Here is a 21,155-nt window from a genome sequence, read left to right as displayed (position 1 = left end):
GTAGAAAGGTATAGGAAGATTCATTTGGGGGTGTTATTAATTTTTGTTGACATACAGATTTTTTCGGATTTCTGTACTTCAATGGCGGCTCTTTTCAAACTTAACTGACCATAAAAATTGATAGGCTGCGGGTGTTTTCTTTCAAACAATAAAAAGATTACAAGAATTTAAGGGTATCGATAGATTTCTTAATAAAACCACCAAAGAGAGAAATCAGTTCCTATTTTCGGTGTCTCGGAATTAATGCAAACGATTTTTATTTCGCATAAAGTCGCGCAAAGAATTTTTCCTTCGATCTATTCGTCATCCTAAAGGGCCCAACAACAAGCAGAAGAGACAGGGGCTGCCGAGTAAAGGCGTTGAATTTTCCTCAAAATTTGCGTGCGAAAGATCGCTAGGAGGAAAATGAAAGAGAGAGGATGGAAAGGCAACTATACGGAATAAATTGGAACATGATTCTTCTTGGGACGAGAAACACAGTGTTTCGAACGGAGAAAAATCATCCTCCGGGTGAACGAACTGCGAGCCCGCTGAAACCTCGGACTTAGCCTCGATCATGGAGCCCGTCCGCGGGATGTTGTACGACGAAACTTTATATTCGCGAGCCTGAGACGGTAATCCATATTACCGGGGCATTACTGTCAACTCGTCTGCCGTTCGCTCTAGGGCTTCTTCAGTTTCCTGCGGTTTATTTCAACCGTGACTTCCCGCGCGGCAGTTCCCGTGCGCTCGTCCACCCACGCGCCCGGAAAAATCGAACGAGATCTTCCGAACGATCCTCCTCGTCACGGTCCTATGAACGAAAAAGGAATTTTTTCCGTGGTGCCAAGTGGGACTAATTTCAACCGTGATTTCTCGAAGGAAAGCGCGGTTATTTGCAGAGCAGGCTGTGATTATCATACTCTCCTTTTCAGAATTTCGATGTAATTATTTTTCTTAAAAATTTCCTTCGTGCAAAGTGGGGCCAACTGTCAGTGATGGATGAAATTTGTTAACTGGGAGCTCGATTTTTGTAATGCAGATTGTAATTGTGAAAATCAATCTTTCCAGCTTCAGAGAAAGAAGAATTGATTATAAAGCACGCCGGTCGCGAGCGCTGTGTAGTTCCGCCGTTCAAGAAAACAGCGTTTGTCAGAGATCACGAAATCAAACTGACGCGCAGGATCGAAGCGCAGGATAAAAGTTCCATCGCCATCGGGATCGTGCCAATTAAGCAAACCGAGTGGTTCGCAGAGGCGACTGAACTTTCGATCGGACCCGGCCGCGGCTGAAATACCAACGCGATAATAAACGGCAACTTTCTCGAAGCAGGTTTCGGCGGTACGATGACGAACAGAAGAGCCGATTGTAAGGCGAAAATTCAGAAAGCCAGCCGACCCGTCCGCGCGCTCGATCGCCATTCCTTCTTCGGCTAAGGAGACGTCGAGGACTTCCGGTTCAGCCATGGGGAACGGGCCTTCGTGCTGTCCGCATCGTAAAAAGGTGAGTTCTTCCTCTTCTTTCTTCTTACTTCATCGCCTCTTCCTTTTTTCACCAGCAACCTTCCACGCTGGGGGAAGATATATTGGCGATCGATGCTGCAAATATTGATTACCTCGCGTTCAAGTATGCGCTCTACAGCGAACGATGAGAGCACGGTTTTATGAATCTCGCTCCCGCTGGTAATAGTAGGTTGATTTCGGAGTGCGAGGTGGCTCTGCGAGGTGGCGGCACTTGCACAGCGCGTGGGATGTGCGATTGTTATTGTTTTCGTACTGTTTTTAAGCGGTGGATTGTCGCTATGTACGCTCTCTGTGCTTATTTGCTTCAAGTTCATAACGTTTCAGTACTAAAGAAGTAAAGTTTCAAATGTTTTCAGACTTTTAAATGGAACACTTAAATTTGTTTTTTAATCTTTGAGTACCAAAGAACTGAAGTTTCAAATGTTTTCAGGCTTTTAAATGGAACATTTCAATTTTTTTTTTTTGTTGATTCGCAACAAGAATTGAACACTGATTTGATTGACTCTCGAAGCTATATCTAAATATTGTACGACTTCCTTTCGGAAAATCGATGTTTATATCATTAAAACGAATGAAGTAGACAATTTTAAATTCACTTTGCAATTCGGAAGATGAATTTAGCACTGACTTTAGCATTTAGACTGCGATTGAGAATGAGCGTCATACCGTCGAAGAGATTAATGACGATTTCTTTTCGACAAAATGGATATTTCTATCAGAACAATTTTTGCTGCTTACGCCGTTACACTATCTCAAAATTGTAAGTGCTTTCGGCAAGACAATTTACATGATCATTTCCCATTTTTATAACTTCAACAACGAAGAGAGGAAAAATTTGAAACCGGTCAATTCGACCGGCAGCGTTTACCGTCAAACGTGTATCGTCGAACTCCGGTCGATTTCCAAACGGAGCATCAACAGTAAACATTCCACGGCAATAAAACAGAGCCACCAGAGCTCGAATGTTGCAATCGAGAAAGCCAGAAACATTTTAGCTGAGAAACGTTTCTGCGAGTCGGCGCGAGCGCGTCAAATCCCCGATTCCGGCGACGCATCTTCACCGGAGGGCTGTTTCCGGTGCATCTCATGTTACAAACATGTCCAGTACCGTTCAGACAGGCCCGCGGACCTCTTGAGAAACCCGAGGATACGAGGGGAAGAATCGGTCGTCCGGGTTCGATCCGCCAAACGATTCGAAAGGTGAACGAACCGTTCGAAACTGTTCCGAACGAAACTAAACGGATTCCAGGCTCGGCTACGCGGATCGTAATCTTTCTTTTTTTATTTTCAGACGTATATGAGCCGCGGGATTGGTTTCAGAAAATAACTCGGAGCTATTCTCGACTCGAAGGCCGCGTGCCCGTTCCGCATCGCACAATTGCACAATTGCGAATCTGTCTATCGCGACGTCTATCGCTTAGGGTAGCCTCTCGTCCGCCTCTCTCGTCCACCCCCTGGCTTCGCTTGTTCCCATGGATGCCGAGAGATTTCCCGTGGCCGAGTCTCTTAGAATGCTTCTTTTTTCTTTCTCCCTATCTTTTTTTTTGCCGCGGCCGGCGTCGTTAGATCTAACGATGCCGATACTCTGACGCTTGTGCAATCGGTAACAGGTTTCGCCGGCAGATTCCTCTGTCAGACTGTTTATTAAAAATAAGGGAAGGGTATGCACGTACAAATCACCGGGGCCCGTATATGGTGAGAGCGAACGCCATCGTTGTCGTAAATAATCGTACGCGATCGCTGATTCTATCGTGAGCCGGTGCTTCGACGGTTCGGTTGCTTCTAGTTTTCGTTTGTTGCTCGACGATCGAGCATGTTTCGCGCGCTCGGAGATTTCGAAAAATCCATACTGGCCGAGATAAGCGCGAACTTGCGCGATTCTCTTTGTACGGGACCCAATTACTGTGGGGGTGACAATTACCGTGCCTGTATTAATTGTACTTATTTTTAAAGCACAATGAATATGAGAACAGGACATATTAATAATTTAAATTCAAATAGAAATTTTAAACTAAGTGTAATTGGGTCCCTCATGCTTCTCAACACTCACCCTTTAGAATGAGTTTATGTTTGTTCCGTATATGTCTATGAAATTATGGTGTTGACATAGTTTTCGGGAGCAATTGATTGTTTACAATATTTGTTCGGCAGAGGGAATTATTTTTCAGGAAGCGAAATGTTGCAAATCGAAAAGGACAAAGTGGATGAAGTTCCGGTTCCGAGAAAGTTGTCCACCGACAGCAGATAAGACGCGACAAAGTGGTGGCCATCCGCGTCCGCAACTTTCCGGCAACACCTGATACACGGTAATTACCGTTGTCGTCCTTAATTGGGTTACGCGGCAATTGCCAGCGCGCGGCGGTTTTTCATGTTGGTCGGTTCTTTTCATCTGGTCTCGTGTTACCGCGGGTAACGAACTTGCGCACGAAAATGATCCCCGTAATTTGCAAACTGCCCACAGGTACAGAAATGATCATTATGTCCGTCGTCCCGAGCGGAAGTTACGAGTTTGGCCTCGTTCCTTTATTATCTCACCCGCCCGTAATTATCCGAGCAGCTGGGATTTCGTCTTTCAGCCGAAGAAACGCTCCGAGCAAATTCCCAAAAAAACTATATTCAGAAATTAAAGTAGACGAGAAGCAACAAACCCTCTTTAAGCTACAGTCTTCGGATATGACGGTGAGGCGATACGAATTTTGTGATTTTTTTTATGAATAATTTTCGCGTGAAACTCTTACCAAAATATTCGTGACATTTTCCTGATTAAAATGATACCAAACACGACAGGGTTCAGGGCTCATTTGCTCGTTTAAATCGCGATTTAGTAGAACCTCGATTATCCGAACCGATAATGTCTGAATTCTCTAAACACGTGTTTTAAATGGACATAGTTCAATCTAAAACGATCCATATGCAAGATTCGTTGTACCAGCTGCTGCGGCTATTCTATTAATCGAATGTTCATGTTCTCAGCTGATTAGTTCGGATAATGGAGGCTCCACTCTATCGCGGATTAAACGAGCAAATGATCTCCGAATCCTGTCGTGTTGGGTATCGTTTTAATCAGAAAAATGTGATGCATATATCGATAAAAGTTTCATAACAAAATAATGAAAAACAGAAAATTTGTCATTTACACAATAGATCCTACGAAATGACCAAACCGTTATAATTTCTGCCGGACGTTCTACTACGAGAAAAATTTGATAGAAAACAATCTGAAAAGCTAAATTACGCTTGTCTAAAATAAATTGGTAAATTCTTGTGGTGTCTTCGAAAGTCGGTTAGAAACGAAATGGCAGAATATTGAGCGCGGGTAAGAATCTGCTCAGAATTGCCAGAGCCAGGTATTCCGTCGAAGATATCGATATCTGAGCGCAGAATGCAATCGACTTAGAAAGTTTTCTCGACAATGACGCGCGTCTCCTCGATTTACGATCCTCTCCGAGTCGTTAAGACATCGGCCCGTCGAAGACGAAACGTTCCCGCGGACGCAGTAAAGCGGAATTTACTGCGCCCGTTAAGTTTTTCAGAATCCGACGCAGAATCCGAAACATAAATTGATCGATTCTCCTCGGTACTCCCACGGATTAAATCCCCGGCACGCTCGATCATAAAAGCCACGGGTCAGCAATTACCGCTCGACACGATAGATTAATATGTCGCGAAGATACGCAAACATTTTTCTGGAATATTAGACGAACGCGGCGATAGCTCCTAAGGCGGCTAATACTTCTAATTAGACTGCGGTGTGACTGTGTAAAACTTAAATAAAAATATCAACTGACACGTTCCCTAGTATTTTACCATGTATGCTCCGTTGCGTTGTTAAACGCACATAAATAACATAAAGATTCGCATTCTATAAATAATGGATCATAAAAGCTGCGGATCAGGAATTACGATAATTTGCACAGGCTGTGATTAACATATTGCCGGAGAAAATACGCAAACAACCGTCGTCGATTTCCGTAAAATCTTGAACGAATGCGGTGATAGAAGAGCCTTGGGACGAGTAGTAATGGGCCATAAAAGCCTCCGATCAGCAATTGCAGTGCTGTACGATAGTTAATTCGCAGACGTTCGAACAACCGATCAAAACGTCCTCGGAGAAGTTAAACGCGAACCGCGTATATTTTCATTCAAATTTTCGGGCGGATGTAGTAAACGAGACCTTGAGACGCCTAGGTCCTCCGCTAATTATCCTAATTAATCGTACCGCCACCAGGGGAGAGCGTTGAAATAATAAAAGCAAACACCTGTACGTGCAAATTGCTGAATCGTGTAGGCCACGGCCGAATAAATACCCCTGTCTTCGTCGAACAGCTGATTCAATTAATTAGAAGCTCTTCCAGGGAAAACCATCGCTCCCTGAATGTCAAGGTCGCCATTTCACTTCCACTGCCGTTTGAAAGTTTTTGCCGGCGCGTTTTCACCAATTGCGACAATGCTCGAGCATGATCGCGTGACTCGCCTAATGTCAAGGCTGGCCCCTTTGCCCGTGTGCTATCGAATGGACGCGCGCGTGAATGCGACTGTATAATGAACGCCTATTAATAATCAACGGACACCTGGGCCGACGTCTATTTTGCAAGAGTTAATAGGAGATTTGCGGACCACCCGTTTGCTCTAAAACTGCAAAATAAAATAATAGTATTAAAAAATCGGGAAATCCTAATCGATAAAGAATGATTGAATTTTAAGGGATCACTTGAAATCAATTTTAAAATGCCTCCCAGTTTGAATATTCGAACGCTGGAGGTCTTGAATTAAAGCTGAAAGACTGCACTTTGTGATAGGGTCATCTTAATGTAAAAACCAGCTAGTGATCAGCTTGGACAAAATGCGCTGCAAGTGTGCCGATTTTTAGAACAGTGTTTCAAGAATTAATTGATAGAAGGTGCCAAAAAAGGGGAGAGGAAATTGTTAAAAGAATTTTCCTCGGATCTGTTGGTCGTTCTGATGGAAGCCTTCGCACCATTTTCCAGTCCGTCAGCCATAAGTCATCATCAGGGAAGAAGATCGCAATCTCAGCTCGACGAGCTCTCCCGTCGAAAGAATTAATCGGGCCGTGTTCGCGGAACGATAGCATCCGCGATAACGGCTGGAACTTTGTAGCGTTATTATTTATTACTTAATCACAACCAGCTGGGAATCAACGCATGCTCGCCAGGCTGATGTAGCCGGTCGATTAAAGATCGTCTCTATGCGCGGAAAAATTGTTTATTATCGGTGACCGGTAGTCTTCATTTGCATCGGCTCCAATGCGAACGTGTTGCCGCGGGAATAGAGGAACGTTGTCGGAGAGGCCTTGCTCAACCTTCTTTCGCGATGGCATTGATGAGGACATAGTATGATCGCGCGGACTATGCCCGCGTCGGGATTAGACGATAACGATCGCCGCGAAAAATCGGACGGAATTAAGAGCGGAGGAACATCGTGGGGAAGATCGAGCGCCAATTACGATGTAATAAATACGCTGGCCGCGGTATCGATAGGCCATTATCCTTAATTACCGGCGTGATTAATGGAAACGTCAATTTTGACAACGGACCCGAGTCCGCGGCCGCCATCGTTGCGCGAGCAATTTTTCATGAATCACGCAATATGATAATTACGCGTCTCCCGATCCACGGATCGACGATCGCTACCAGTGGTGTCCCACTTTGCGAAGTGGACTGGAATGGGAGACTATGGCAGAAGACTATGCACAAAAGGCTGCAGAAACGGGCACAGATTTTTCTCCGACCGGAAAACACGACGTCGCTACGTGACAATGACGAATAGACCGCGAAATTTATGCATTTATGACGAACGTGAATAGGTGAGATTTAAAACCGTGAAAATACTAAAACCATTCGAGAATGTCGATGTGTCGCACGTCGTCAGTGAAAATGACACGCACAGCACGATGTTCGAAGAAATAACATTTGTGAAACAATGTTCTTGTATTTCATAACAGGATGCGCTGCGTTCGATAGAGTTTTTCCAAACAGACTTTGGATTTCGATCCGTGGATCGTCGATCGCTGCCACTGGTGCCCCACTTTGGGCATACATTGCTACGAGTTATGGCACATTGTTCGACAACAATTGATGAAACTAATTGCTGAAAAAAGTCCAAGAAAACGTTGCTTCTATAAAGTGATTCCAATTTAAGTCGGACGCAGCGGAGTCGGATCGAGATCGGTAACGGTGATCGAGCGATTCCGTTGGGAACGCGTCGGCCGATCAGCGTGCGGCGATCGCGATCGAGATAGTCGCGTGATTTACAGCGCGAGTTTCGGTGAGCAACGCGCGCTCGTTGTTGGGGACCGTTGTCGCGAGGTAGCTTAGAGTGTCGGTGTCGCGATCTCTCCGTTCGATCGCGATCCAGACACCTGGAATCGTGATTAACGAGACCGTGGCGTCGCGATAACCCTCTCTGTCGATCACGATCTTCCGTGCACAAGCCTGCTACAATGTTACACGAGGCAGCATCCGCCCGAAACGCGGCGAGGTGTTAATTAACGGCGACCGCGGCCGCTCGTTGTCGCGCAATAATTTATCTTGTATCTTCGCGGAGACACGCGGGACTGTCTCCCGTTCGAAAACAGTTCAATCGCGCGGACACGGTCACAGTTGTAATTCTTAACGATCGCGCGACGAGTTTTTATTCGCTGCCGACGGTCGCCGTGAGATTGATTAATATTGCAGCGGACATCGTTAGACGGACGACCGGCCACGTTATTTGCTAATTAACGTTGAATTGCTCCGCGAGGACGAACGCCTATTCGCGACACTTCTTTTTCTATACAGGCTTATTTACATTTATATTACACGAGCGTTAACGCTACTTTGTTGACGCGATAGGCGATCTTCGGGTGACTTTGCAATGGCGAATCTGGACTCGCGCATCTGCTGGGACGATCGACGATTTGTACGTTGATCGTGAGACATCAGGGAGAATCCGTGAACTTTCGGGAACTTAAATTGAAGCTGAGGAATCGCACTTTGGAAGTGCGAAATAGTGTCGCAAAATTGGGAAACCCCGATTAATAGCTCGGAGAAGAATAATTGAATTTAAAGGGTCACCTCAAATCGATTTCAAAAGGCTTTCCAGCGGGAATTTTTTACCTTTCGTGAATTCAAACCAAGGCTGTACAACGACAGTATTCTCGCGTTCTGAATAGAAGCACTTAGGTCGGTGGAAAAATTCGAGGCCATGTCGAAAGATCGACAAGTCTCGGTAGCTTTGCGAACCGTGATTTTTCGAAACTGTTTTCCGACGCCGTGAAACAATGCGATAACTGTCAGCGGGCAGAGTGTGAAAAAAATAGAGAAGACAGTTCCCTGGAACGCGGCTCGATCGACATTTTCTCGGCAGGCCGGCAACATCAACGGGTAGAGGCGGTTTAGGTCAAGGCGTTCGTCGAGCCGCATTGTTCTTCACCGAGCGCGGCGAAAGTGCGCATACAATTATCGTTTATTTATCGCGGCGATGCGTGCACGATCGTTCGATCGTTTCCCGCTAATGGAATCGTCGGAATTCGCGGGACTTCATCGAGCGAGAGAGAGAGCCCGGTCGACGGGTCCGCGGTCCGATAAAACGTATTAAAACGGGGCCCGATGATTTTTTCGCCGAGGTCGATGCACGTTGCTCGACGCGCGGTATGCTCGGCTCGCGAATGCCTCGCGCCAAACGCACCGGAGAATTTTAAGTCGAACGACTTCCTTACTACCTGGAGCCGATGGCCCCTCGGCTGCAGAAAGAAACTTGGTAACAATCGCTATCTTAATGTTTGCGGTAGGCGGTCGTAAACCCTAGGTTTACGAGTCGGTACGCTCCTTTAGGTTCACCGGAGTCCGGCGCGAGCATCGGTAGAGATCACCCCATGGGGCAGTGTTCTGGCTCCGTGGAAGTTGCAAGCTGCGAAGCCACGCCCACTGGAGGCACTTTACACGGACAAATGAACCTAGGTAGTCTCCTACTGCTAGTTATCATTTTCTTTGATTTTCTCTGTCTTGGAAAATTATGCAGGAGCACTGGGCATCGTTCAGGGCACCGTTCAGAATCCATTTGAGTCAAGAGCAACGAAGCCCCGCCCACTCGAAGCAATTTACAATCGCAAATCAAGATGGACTGCCTCCTGTCGCTACTTATCTCATCCTTTGATAGTACATATTTGTCTTCATAGGTGGTTCTAGAGCAAGCATGAGCATAGATAGCCTTGCGAAACATTATTCTGACCTCGTGGAAGTCAAGAGCAACAAAGCCACGCCCACTCGAGGCACTTCATATTGGCAAATCGAGATAGATCCTATCGCTAGTTATCCCGTTCTTTGAGAACGTGTAACTTCAGACGTTATTACGGAACAAGTATAAACACAGATTGCCTTGAACTGTTCCAGCTCCATTGCAGTTAAGAGCGACGAAACCACGCCCCTTCGGAGCATTCTATACACAGAGAGTAAGATAAATGGCGAGTTAGATTGCTCTGTGGGACATTGATCTGACTCCGTTGAAGTCAAGAGCAACGTAGCCACGCCCATTCGAAGCATTTTTCTCGTGGCTCTGTCATAAGCAAGAGCAATAAAGCCACGCCCACTCCAGGTATCAGTTTTTGCCTCTCACTAGATTAAGCTAAATCTTCCAGTTGTTCACTGGGAACAGAAAGGGAACAGGTCTAGAAGCGGTACTTGGCCCCTAATCTTGAAGTTCTTTGCTATGGAATTTGTGAGAGCACTCTGACTTTAAAAGACCTTGGAACGAAGTATGCTCAAATGCTTCTGTTGCGTACTCCCTACTCGACATATGAGAAACGATTTTTGAATCATTCTAGATCCTTCAACTATAATCTCGACCGTTAAAATATTCAGCATAATACAGCTGCCCTTGTACTTTCTTCGACGCATTCGCAAAGCAACAATCTCCCGATAGCAATAACAGCGTGGTCTACTCGGAAAGGATAGAAATTCTTGCGAGATAAGCTCGCATTCTCGCAGATCGAGAGAGCTTTTCAGGATTTGTGGCAGGGGATTCCAAAGATGGAGTGATTCATCCGAAAAGTATCATCGCGATACGCGACCGCGAAAATTCGAAACCGGTTCGAGGACGGCACGGATCGGGTAGAATGACATTGAACATTGCGTATGATCCGAGCCATGCAACAAATCACGGCGGATGATTGAATCGATTACGCCGGGAATAGGTGCAGGAAGGAGACGGTAACGTAACAAGACAAGCGATATAAATCGCGGGTCGGCGGACACGCTGCCGCCGGGCTGCGTGCACAAATCAAACGGAGAGATCTAATTTGTTAGGAAAATAGGGGCACGCGGGTACACGGCATGGGAACGCGACGAATAGAGGTCTTGATCGGCTTGATCGGTATTACGCTGTGAGACAGCAACTGTGCGGGTCGGACAATCGATTTGTATCGAACACTCCCCCACCGATGGAAATCGTTCTTTGCGTAACCGACGGGGGCTTTATCAGTTTGTTTCTGGATTTTTCTCGTTTTATTATTAGAACAGCCGTAGCTATGTTGGGTTTATGTACTATCAGGAATCTTGATGAAGATAAGAAGCAGGTAATTAATCTTTCCGAGTCTGTCTTTTGTCCAATGGAAACCATTACTGTGTTTACATTCAGGCCTCATGGAAGCCCATTTTTCGGCCTTATTTAACAGTTGAAGACACTGTAGCCATGTCTCCAGAATTATGTCACATAGGAATTCATGTTTGCGCCTCATTTAACGATGGGAAAACATCCTGGGAAGTTATACTATGGGCCTTGGAGAAAATTGTTGTGACGTCCTCGAAATTGTGCCCTGTTGACAATGGAAAAAAATTGTTTCAGCAACCTGGAAGATTGTGCCCCGAATTTAATTCTGGGTCGAAACGCGCACCGATCTGTGAATCATTCGGTAACAAATGCGAGCCCTACCGGAATGGGCTTCCACGTGGACGCACCACGACGAGACACATTCAAGGGCTCGCTGAGTGGATAAGTGCCGCCGGTGGTAAACTCCGCGCACCGAGCCACGGTTTATTACAGTGTTTAGAGACCACACGCGTCGCACGGCCGTCTCGCAAATCGTCTCGCCTAATGCGAGAATAATTTCTCTCGAGGACGCAACGGGATCCACGATCGTCGTATCATTACGCATAAACAGGCTCGCTAATCGGTCGCTAAAAAGAGTGATCGATCGTGGCGTTGCCAACGGTTTCGTAGAAACGCGCGCAACATTCTTAAATTATGAATTGATATTCCACGAACGGTTTTGCAACGCGATTATTCTAAGCCGGTAACGTGTCTATTAACATAATACACACTGTTGCAACTTCGATCGAAGTTTGCTCGAGTCGGTTTAAATCTCCGTTGCGTAATATTGCGTGTGTTGGAGACCGTGTTGCCGGAGAAACGCGGAAAATTTATACTACGCTTCTATTGGTGCGTGTGATCCTGAAATTGATGCGTTTTCTGAAATGAGAATTTTTTTATTTATTTCGAGATACTGTATATCTGTTGATAGTCATACATCTTGTATAACTACACCTTTTGTACACCTCACAGATTGATTCAAATGTTTCCCTCCATGAAACCAACATGGCCGCCGCTGGAGGCACAGTGGCCACGCGCGCCGTTAGGAAAAATACTGCATGGGGCCTCGGTATTTCCTGTACACTCCTTGGTGTATGCTAATTTTCCAAATACACGCGGCGCCGCGCCGTGTTCTCAGAGAGCGTGTATTATATCGTCGCGTGGGCGTATACGATGTAACAGAATACAACGTCGATCACTGTTCGGCGAAAATGAAGCCATTCGCGTGCCGGTTACCGCCGTAAAACCTAGCTGTGGATCTAATGCGTATTAATTCGCAAAAGACTAGCTAACGACCATCTACATGCAATTCTAATTCAGTATAAATCAAGACGAAATACGATAATGGAATAGCTAACAACATCACAATCGTCTTGGCGATTCGCGTTTTTCCACGGAGCCGCCATAACGGTCTCCGAGGAAGGGGTACAGCTAACTGGTCAAATTTCAATGGCGATTCTTAAAACTATTTCAGATTAACAACCGTTCCCAATGATATATTTAGATTTGTTATATTACAAAATGGTATTGCAGAGTATTTCTTTCTGTTGTCCCCAGAATTTCAGCTAAATCGTCCCCGCGAAGTGACAGCGTTTCGCAACTTCTTCTGCGCGCCACCGTTTCAAAATGGCGGCGCGAGATGGCGCCAACGTCGCGTGCTCACGAATTCACGCGACTTTTAGTCCGTTGAAAACAAGTCGCAAGGTCATCGTACGGGCGTCCCACGGCGGTATCAAAGGTAATTTGAATCTCGATAGAAACTCAATCCGAATAGCTGCTCCTCCTCTCGAGAAGATTCTTTGTCCGACGCGTGAGCGTGTCTTCAGTGCGACGTTGGACACCATGCCGCGTTTTATGTTCGTCGGTGCGTTATTTTCCCGCAGGATCGTCGAAAGTTGCGTTTGACCGCGTCCGAGAGGTCGAGAAGTGAACCTCGCGATACCGAAGTACGTATCCACAAATTTTCGCTACACTATTGACCGATTTACTCGTGAACACGCATCAAATCGATCGATGAAACTCCAGAAATTAATTATTCCAAATCCATCTAGTGGAAAGGAAACGTGCGCAGAAATATTTAATTTTTCCGTTTCTGCTCAGCTAGTACCGTGTTTCGGATCTGCGCAAGCGCGGCGCTTTCGTCGACCGACTCGCACCTCGAGTGTCTCGCCAGTTATCACGGTACATTTACAAGAGCTGCTCGTGGTAATTACCGTTCCCCATTCGTTAAAACTCGCGTCGCTAGTGGTGGAATGCATTGGGAACGCGACGCAGTTCGTAATCGGCCGTTCGAAGCTGCTTGAACAGCTGTTCAGATAGGTTTCTCCGGTTTCGATTGTTCCTTTTCTCGTTCGGCTCTCCGGTACGCAATGTTTTCAAAACATCCGTCTCTGCGATGAGGAACGCACGTGGGTGAATTGCAGTGAACGTCTCGATCCGACCAGTGACCTTTCACGAGTGATGTAACTTCCCCGCGGTGAAAGAGACTCCGATCGCTCATAATCTGTAACGCGCGTGCGCGCATGCGCCCCGCGGTTCCTGGCGGGACGGCTTTTCAAAACGCGCCCCGAGTTCGATTGTTCTCTCGATCAACGCGGAAGTTAAGTTGTTGACGATCTAATAAAAATAAGATTAAGTCTCGAGAAGTTTCCCAACAGATTCGGGTTAGGATTTCGGGAAAAGCGATTCGGTTTACCGGGGATTTGGTGATGAGTTGAGCAACAGGAGCCGGGAAAGTGAGGTTAAGTGACAAAATGCAGACAACGCTGCCGCAACGAGGGGCCAGGCAGCTTCGTCGGAACACCGCCGGCCACGAAGCCTCCCTGAATTACAGAAATCGATTGGTATGTCAATTATCCAGTTAACGTTTGTTTGTTTATGCATGCCTTTCACGACGCGCAGGATTTTTACCGAAGCAAATTGATTTTCCAAGACTCACCGCTGGCGCCGCGGTGTGTGATGCGAATCCTGAATGCTTCTTTCGTAAGCCTCCGATTAATTAGCTTCGGCCGTGTCGTTTATACACGTCCGACGTGCGTTTTTGACGCTTGGCAATGATTAATATTGATAATTGCTGAACACAATGGGCAGATTATTCGTATCGCTCGTGTCTACTTAGCTTATGATAAATGTGCTAGGAATCATTTTAGTAATATGTTCATACGGATTTACTCAAGGTATTTTAACTATAAGTGACAGTAAATAGCCATTGGTCTTTACGATACTTGGACGTCTTCGTGGGTTAAACGACTGTTTCTACGTGGAACAAGTTAATAATTTAATCTTTCAGTTGTGAAGGAATTGTGGCGGACGCCATTTTGTTTCTTTATACTTCGGAGGACTCGGTTATATTTACCGCCATTTTCTTATGAACGTGTTGCGAGAGCTATTTTTTGGTGAAAATATAGTAAAATTAATTATTGATTCGGTGGGTACTGTTCTGGTGTTAATGCTTTCATATTGAATTTTTTAGATTTGAATAATCTTATTGGAGGAATCGTGCCGGTTCCGCGAGCGTTTTCTTCGGCAAGCTCGACAGGAAAACGCGGGTTCGGCGATCGAACGCGAATTGAAACCGGTTCCGTTCTTGCAAGAGCTTAAATCCAGTTTCCTTTCACCTTCGCGCGAGAATGGTCGATGTCGTTCAAATCGACGGTGGTCGAAATGCTCCAGGTGAGCAAAACAAAGTCTCCGATCACCCGGAATTATAAACATTTGGTTATTGCTTGCAGAAATTTGGCAGCATTTCTCTCCCCAAATCTTTATGTTTGAGACCTTGGCGCGTAATTAACAAGCTGCAGCAATCTCCGATGATTTTCTAAGCAATGGATGATGTTACCAATGTCTGGACGTATCAATTGGCCCATGTAGACCTCGGACAAACATTCTTATCTCGTCGACGTTTCCAGACCGTAATCTCAGCCGATTTGTTTGTATCCGGTCTCACAATGCATCGAGATCGTCGCGCTGATAATGTCCCGACTCGATATCGAATTACGCTTACTGCTGCCTCCAGTGATTTCAACGCTTGGTAGACAAGGGAATTCGCTTGGGGATCGTCGTGAATTTTCTGCGACACGTTTGTGGATCGTGTTAACCTCTTTTGTGATCGCTGCTAATTTATTTTACGGGAAAACAGTATCCCGAAATATTTAGTTGGGAAGGAATTTCAGCTCGATGATCTTCAACGATCAATCGAAGGGTGTAGAACGCGGTGACCTTGAGCTGCCCTTGAGACGCTACCTACTACTCCTTCTTCGAGATCCGAACGACTCCAACGCATTCGAGTTTTTCAACCGTTAGAATATCGCCGTCCGAAGGCGGCCTGGTACACTTCAAGGTCACTTATGTTTTTTCTAGGAAGCACTCAGCATACATTATATTGCCGATCTAGGTTAAGCACATGGCACGCCATGGATATCGGTTAGATCATAGACTGCCTTCGTTAGACCCAGTCAAAGAGTGTCTGGCAAGTGTTTTGTTATTGGAGGAACGATTATGATAAATCTCGGCTCGTGAGTCACATCCTATCCGTCGTGTTTTGCACATCAAAGCAATACGATCTAGTAAATTAATCCTTTTAACACGTCAGGCAAATTAAAATTCTTCGAACACGTCTTAAAAATGTTGATTTGTTCTAAAAAAAAAGAAACACGGATCAATTTTGTCGTTATTTTTGAACCACCAAGAGTGCGTTCAAACGACCAGTATGCAAAAATAGATCGTCAATCTCTTAGGGAATGTAGATGATCCTCTAATGACCCAAAGTGATGGATCCGATCCAAATCGATCATCCATGGTGATCAGCAAGTGGAGAATGTCCGCCAATGATCAGACAAGTCGTCGAGCGGCGCGACGCGTGCGTGTCCCGACGTAATTGCGTCTCGATGCAAAATCCGTCGGCATTATGCAAATCGAATTAGCCAACGGCTCCGCGTATCATTAAAATGATCGACTTCGCGCAAGTTTTCCAACGTTGCGACGACGACGTGGCTCGCCCACGCACGGAAAACACGGCCCTGACCTATCGACGTAGAAAATTGGTTCCGACGTAGAAAAATGCATCGAGCGTTGCGTTTAAGCGTTGCACTCTTTGCAAATGGAGACAAAGATGCGCTGAAAAGACGTCTCTTCAGGGACAAGAGAGACGATTTCCGCCGGGACAAAAGCAGTCTTACAGTCCAGGCGCCGCAAATTGTTCACGGTGCATTGTTAAGCAACAGTCTCTATTGCAGTCGCGGCACGGTGATGCACTTTGAATACGAGGCGCACGTGCACCAGGACGAATCAGCCGGGAACGATCTCGACGACGACGACACTGTCGCGACGATGGAATCGCTCGATGGAAACGCTCGAAAATCACATCGTCGTCGTCGTCGTCGTCGTCGTGTGGAGCGTGCGAAACGTTGTTGGGTTTCGCGTGCATCCGCCCACGCGTTGCACAGCCTTGGCCGACTGACGATGCAGCCGGACTGTTTTTATTTTTCCGCCGAGTGCAACGGCGGCGGCGGCGCACGTCTTCTTTTTCACCTTAAACTATAAAAGATTCGCGCGCGCGACGACGACGCCACGTTGAATTATTTATGAGGATCGAGGCTGGGCACGGACGCCTCCTCGACAGGGTTATCGCATAATATCCGACCATTAAACGCTAATAATAGTCGCCCATGTCCACCAACAACACCTCGCGATCGCTGCAGCCGGCGTAATTGCACGATGCACCCACATTCCGCCGCGTTTCTCGTCGAACTGTAACCACCCTCCGGTTTCACGCCGATGCGATGGAATTCTGATCGTTCCCGGCGGTCATCTGGCCTTCTGAATCATTGGAACAACCGAGAAAGTGACTTACCCGTTGTTGATTGTATCGGGGCTAAAGTTGGCCTTGGACAGGTTCATGGCAGGATTGAATCGATAAAATACCAAACTGTGAAGATATTACAGAACACTGCTAAGTCTAGTTTCATACAAAATTAGGGGTAACAAAGCCCCGCCCACTTAGGAGCCACGAAACCACGCCCACTCAGGAGCTAGAGGTAAAGAACATTTGTTGCCACGCACAGCCATGTGATGCCATGGTTCGATCATTTCTATTTTACGCAAATCCATTCTTCTAATCATTCTGCCTACAAATGGGAACATTAAATAATCTATCTAACCTAGTCCTGTAAAAATCAAGAGCAACGAGGCTACGCCCACTTTGTGGTCGACAGTTTCTACGATTTATTGTGGAATTGTCTTGTTCCAAGATGATGTTATATACCCAAGATTGTTCAGATAGAAATGCTCAATACATCTTGACAATGCACGATTTCTTCATTGCGTCCATAAATATCAAGAGCAACGAAGCCACGCCCACGCATATGATGCCACTGTCTTTTTCATTTTGATTGTACATAAATCCACTCCTCGAATCATTCTGCGTACCGACACAGTGAAAATGATTGAAATACTAAATAACACATTTAGTCTGGCTTTATCAAAATCGGGAGCAACAAAGCCACGCCCACTTCGTTCATGGCTCAGCCAGCCGAATCAACCTTTACACCGTAAGCATCTCATACACGGCCGGTCGTGATAAAGAGTTCACGTTACATACAACCGTGTCAATCTACTTTTCCGGCGATTTATCCAGGATCGATCTACGGGTGGGATCGATCGATCCCGTCGCGGCCGGTAATCCTCCCGCGTTCCAGTCACCGTTAACAAGGTTGAGATCGGCAATTTAGCAACGCGGTTAGACCGCGCGTAATCCATAGAGAAGGTCGTAGGTTGCGGGCCTCGGTATAATCGGCTTTCTTTCAATCGGGCACGGCCATCAATGAAACGCCTAAGCCGCTTACGATTAATGCCGCGGCGATACCGTGCTCGCAATAAATTTCGATACGATCGGTACAAAGTGCGCCACGAGTCGGTTCATTGTACACCGATATGCACTGATCACCGACGGTATGCGAGATCTAGCCGACACGCTGCACCGCCGCGAGAATATCAATGCACGATCGCAATTAGATCCTGGCTTGTGTCGAACGCTGATACTTGCCACCCCCGTTGCGAAACAAAGACCGCGGATTATAGATGTTCCACATTGCCTTCGCTGTCCCGAAGACTGTCGTCGAGATCCTGCGTCGTGGAGTCATTGTTCGAGGCACCGTGTCCTTGACTCTTCTGGATCCTTCAGGAATTCTTCCGGATTTTTCTGGACTCCTCCTGAACTCTTCTGGATTCTTCTAGATTTCTCTTGACTCCAATTTCTGACAAAAACTGAACGAACGACGATTGCATCAGTGATATTTGGGCAACGAACCTTTCAGTATAGTCGCAGAAAAGTCATCAAAGGCGCGCCGCCATCGCTCAAACACAGACACAATAACGTCCGTCCCGCTGATAAGAAGAAACGCATGTATGGACATTGTCAACAGTTCCTTCGAAAGCTTTATCGACGACATTTCCAGCGCATTTTCCGTTCGATTTAATTTCGAAATTGCTCGGCCAGTTTGTTCGACCGTTTACAACCTACGAGCACCGTCTACACAATTTTCAAAATTTTAGCCAAGCAAAGCTACGATCCTCCGATGAGAAATATTTACCAATTTCTCCTATCACGAATCTCTCCTGAAATTAGCATAAACATCCGCAGCACGTCGATGATTTACGCTCTGGGCCTCTCCCAGCGATAAATGTTCATTAATTTGAGCATCGAATTTGCGACACGATCGAATACCGCGAATGCGATTTACGAGTCGCCGTACGACACAGGATCTTTGTATAGATCATCGAGATCGCGCGACAGCTCGGATAATATCTCTTCGACGTGAAGAAGCCTGGACAAATGGATTCCGATTTTTACCGAGGAAAGTTTCCACATTGATCGAAGCCGACTACACACATACGTTTCCCTCGTTCCACGAATCCGAACACCGAGTGCATCTATATCATTCCCGGATTCCGTGTCGCAATCGAACATTTTCATCGTGGAATGGGCCAAGACTATTCGTTTAGAAAACCATTAGCCGCATTAGCAATGCAAATCGCGGCAGCGTTCGTCAAGAAATTAATTGGAAAGCGATTGAACATCTGCTCGCCGGGCTACGGGATCGACGGATCGTTCAATAAACGTCTCCCGGCGATAAGGATCGAAGAACCGCGACAGTCGCGTTTGCGAAACCCCGAAGCCTCGCAAAAATCGTTTCAGACGGCGAATAACTCACCAACGGCCACGATTTAAAACCGGCGGTTAATGGAAAACGCGTTTTCTCTTTTAATCATTTCAATACGTCGAGAATGGCGCTCTTGCTATCCCGATATTCGAGTATTCGGATTATAACGATGGTTACAACTAGATCTGCTGATCTTTATGCAAAATAAAAAATGCATCCATTGCAAGACACAGGAGGCAAATAAAAAATTTTTTCTTCCTTTAATTATCTGATTCAACCGAAAGTAATACGCCGAGGTCCTTAAATATTTTCAATATGGCCGCTGCTTTAAATTCTGCGTACCCATTTTTATCATAAGTGCATAAAATCCGCAGTCTAGTTATAACAGATGGATAATTATTCCAGATACATACTCAGACAACCGGGTAGTTGGAACCCTAATCGCGAATAACGTATTTGACCAATCAATTTCTGCCGTGAGCGCATAAATTCCGCAGTCTACTTATGTTCCACAGATTGTTGGAATCGTAGGAAACTCGCGAAGAACGCGGGGATCGACGAGTGCCGGCGCCGATCGACAGGGAAATCACGGATGACGCGAAAAATATTCAAATCGCGGATTGCCGTGCCTGGTTGCGAAAGTCGAGGCCTCGAGGTACTCTATCGCGATCGGCACATACCATTCGTGGACCGTGCGACTTTATTTTCCTGGCAAACGGACGATCGGAGGACGCGTAACACCGGTTACCGGCTGCCTCGTAGAGACACGTTACATCATACCGATCTATCCGATCATCAGCGCGGCCTGATTTATCGGCGGCGAAATAACTCCGTTCTTTTAGCGAACCCGTGGAAGTGGGGATCGCGTTCGCGGATCTTCCACGGGTTGGTTTCACAATCAGGAAATACCTGGCATTCCGCGGTCCGATCGTATCGCTGTCGGGCACAACGGCGTAGAAACCGCGGGGACACGCGTCCCGACTCGCCTGCTAGCTCACATTTTTCCTGGGATTGGAGTCTGCCAATGGGTGGCCGAATGGGACACCAACGCATTGCCTACCGGCGATTGTTGCATAATTTTTAAGTGCAAGGTCCATACCCGAAGACTTTACAATGGTTCCGTCAACAGGAACAACAATTTCGGTCCTGAACCAGCAAGCCACCCCCAGACAACGTAATCTAATCACTTCGTTTGGTATCATTGTGCGAGAGTAGATTTTTAAGCTTCCTTTTTGTACATCACAATCATAGAAAAGTTGGAACGTTTGTAACAAACATGTACTAATCACTTCGTTTCGTATTATTGTCCGAGAGTCGATTTTTAAGCTTCCTTTTTGTACGTAATCTAATCACTTCGTTTGGTATCATTGTGCGAGAGTAGATTTTTAAGCTTCCTTTTTGTACATCACAATCGTAGAAAAGTTGGAACGTTTTTAAAAAAAAAAACATGTACAACGAACTTGCGCAAGAAACGTGATGGACGAGCTTTGCCTTGGAAACGCTCCGGTTTGCCCCTGAGGGCAATGCTTCGGGGCGAGTGTCTCAAGAGAAAGGTTTCCGTTCTTTCGAATTTGATAGTGATAGAAGAATGATGTTGCAAGACAAGTTATGTCAGAGATCGAGAAAAATAGCGATGGACGGATGTCCGTGTTGCTTTGGCTGTGTAAAATGTTGTAAGAGGGCGTGGCTTCGTTGCCCTTAACTTCGACGAAGCCTAAGCAGCGTCCTAGAATGCAATTTATATTCGAGGCTTCCCTAGAATCATGTTACAGAATCATATTACGTCAAAGATTGAGATAATTAACCATAGAAGGCAATCTATATAGTTCTATCTGTGTAAACTGTCCTGAGAGGGCGTGGCTTCGTTGCTCTTGACTTCAACTGAGTCAGAACGATGTCCTGCAGGGTT

At 46.1% G+C, this 21,155-nt stretch overlaps 1 protein-coding gene across 2 annotated transcripts in view; it reads left to right on the top strand.

The window, feature by feature from the left end:
* The first annotated feature begins 1,104 nt into the window (after nucleotides 1–1,104).
* Nucleotides 1,105–21,155, top strand: part of Sarm (sterile alpha and armadillo motif) — a 136,028-nt gene continuing 115,977 nt past the window's right edge. The window contains exon 1 of one of the 2 annotated variants that reach the window (XM_076798186.1): nucleotides 1,105–1,482. In XM_076798186.1, the coding sequence (XP_076654301.1) occupies nucleotides 1,444–1,482 (39 nt within the window). In that variant the 5' untranslated portion in view covers nucleotides 1,105–1,443. Of the gene's footprint in view, nucleotides 1,483–13,758; nucleotides 13,931–21,155 lie in introns of those variants that run through there. The other variant, XM_076798184.1, reaches the window with a different exon arrangement.

The sequence above is a fragment of the Halictus rubicundus genome, chromosome 12 (genome assembly GCF_050948215.1).
Source record: "Halictus rubicundus isolate RS-2024b chromosome 12, iyHalRubi1_principal, whole genome shotgun sequence".
Lineage (NCBI taxonomy): Eukaryota > Metazoa > Arthropoda > Insecta > Hymenoptera > Halictidae > Halictus > Halictus rubicundus.
Note: the sequence above shows the minus strand (reverse complement) of the source record. Positions and strands in the feature narration are given on the sequence as shown.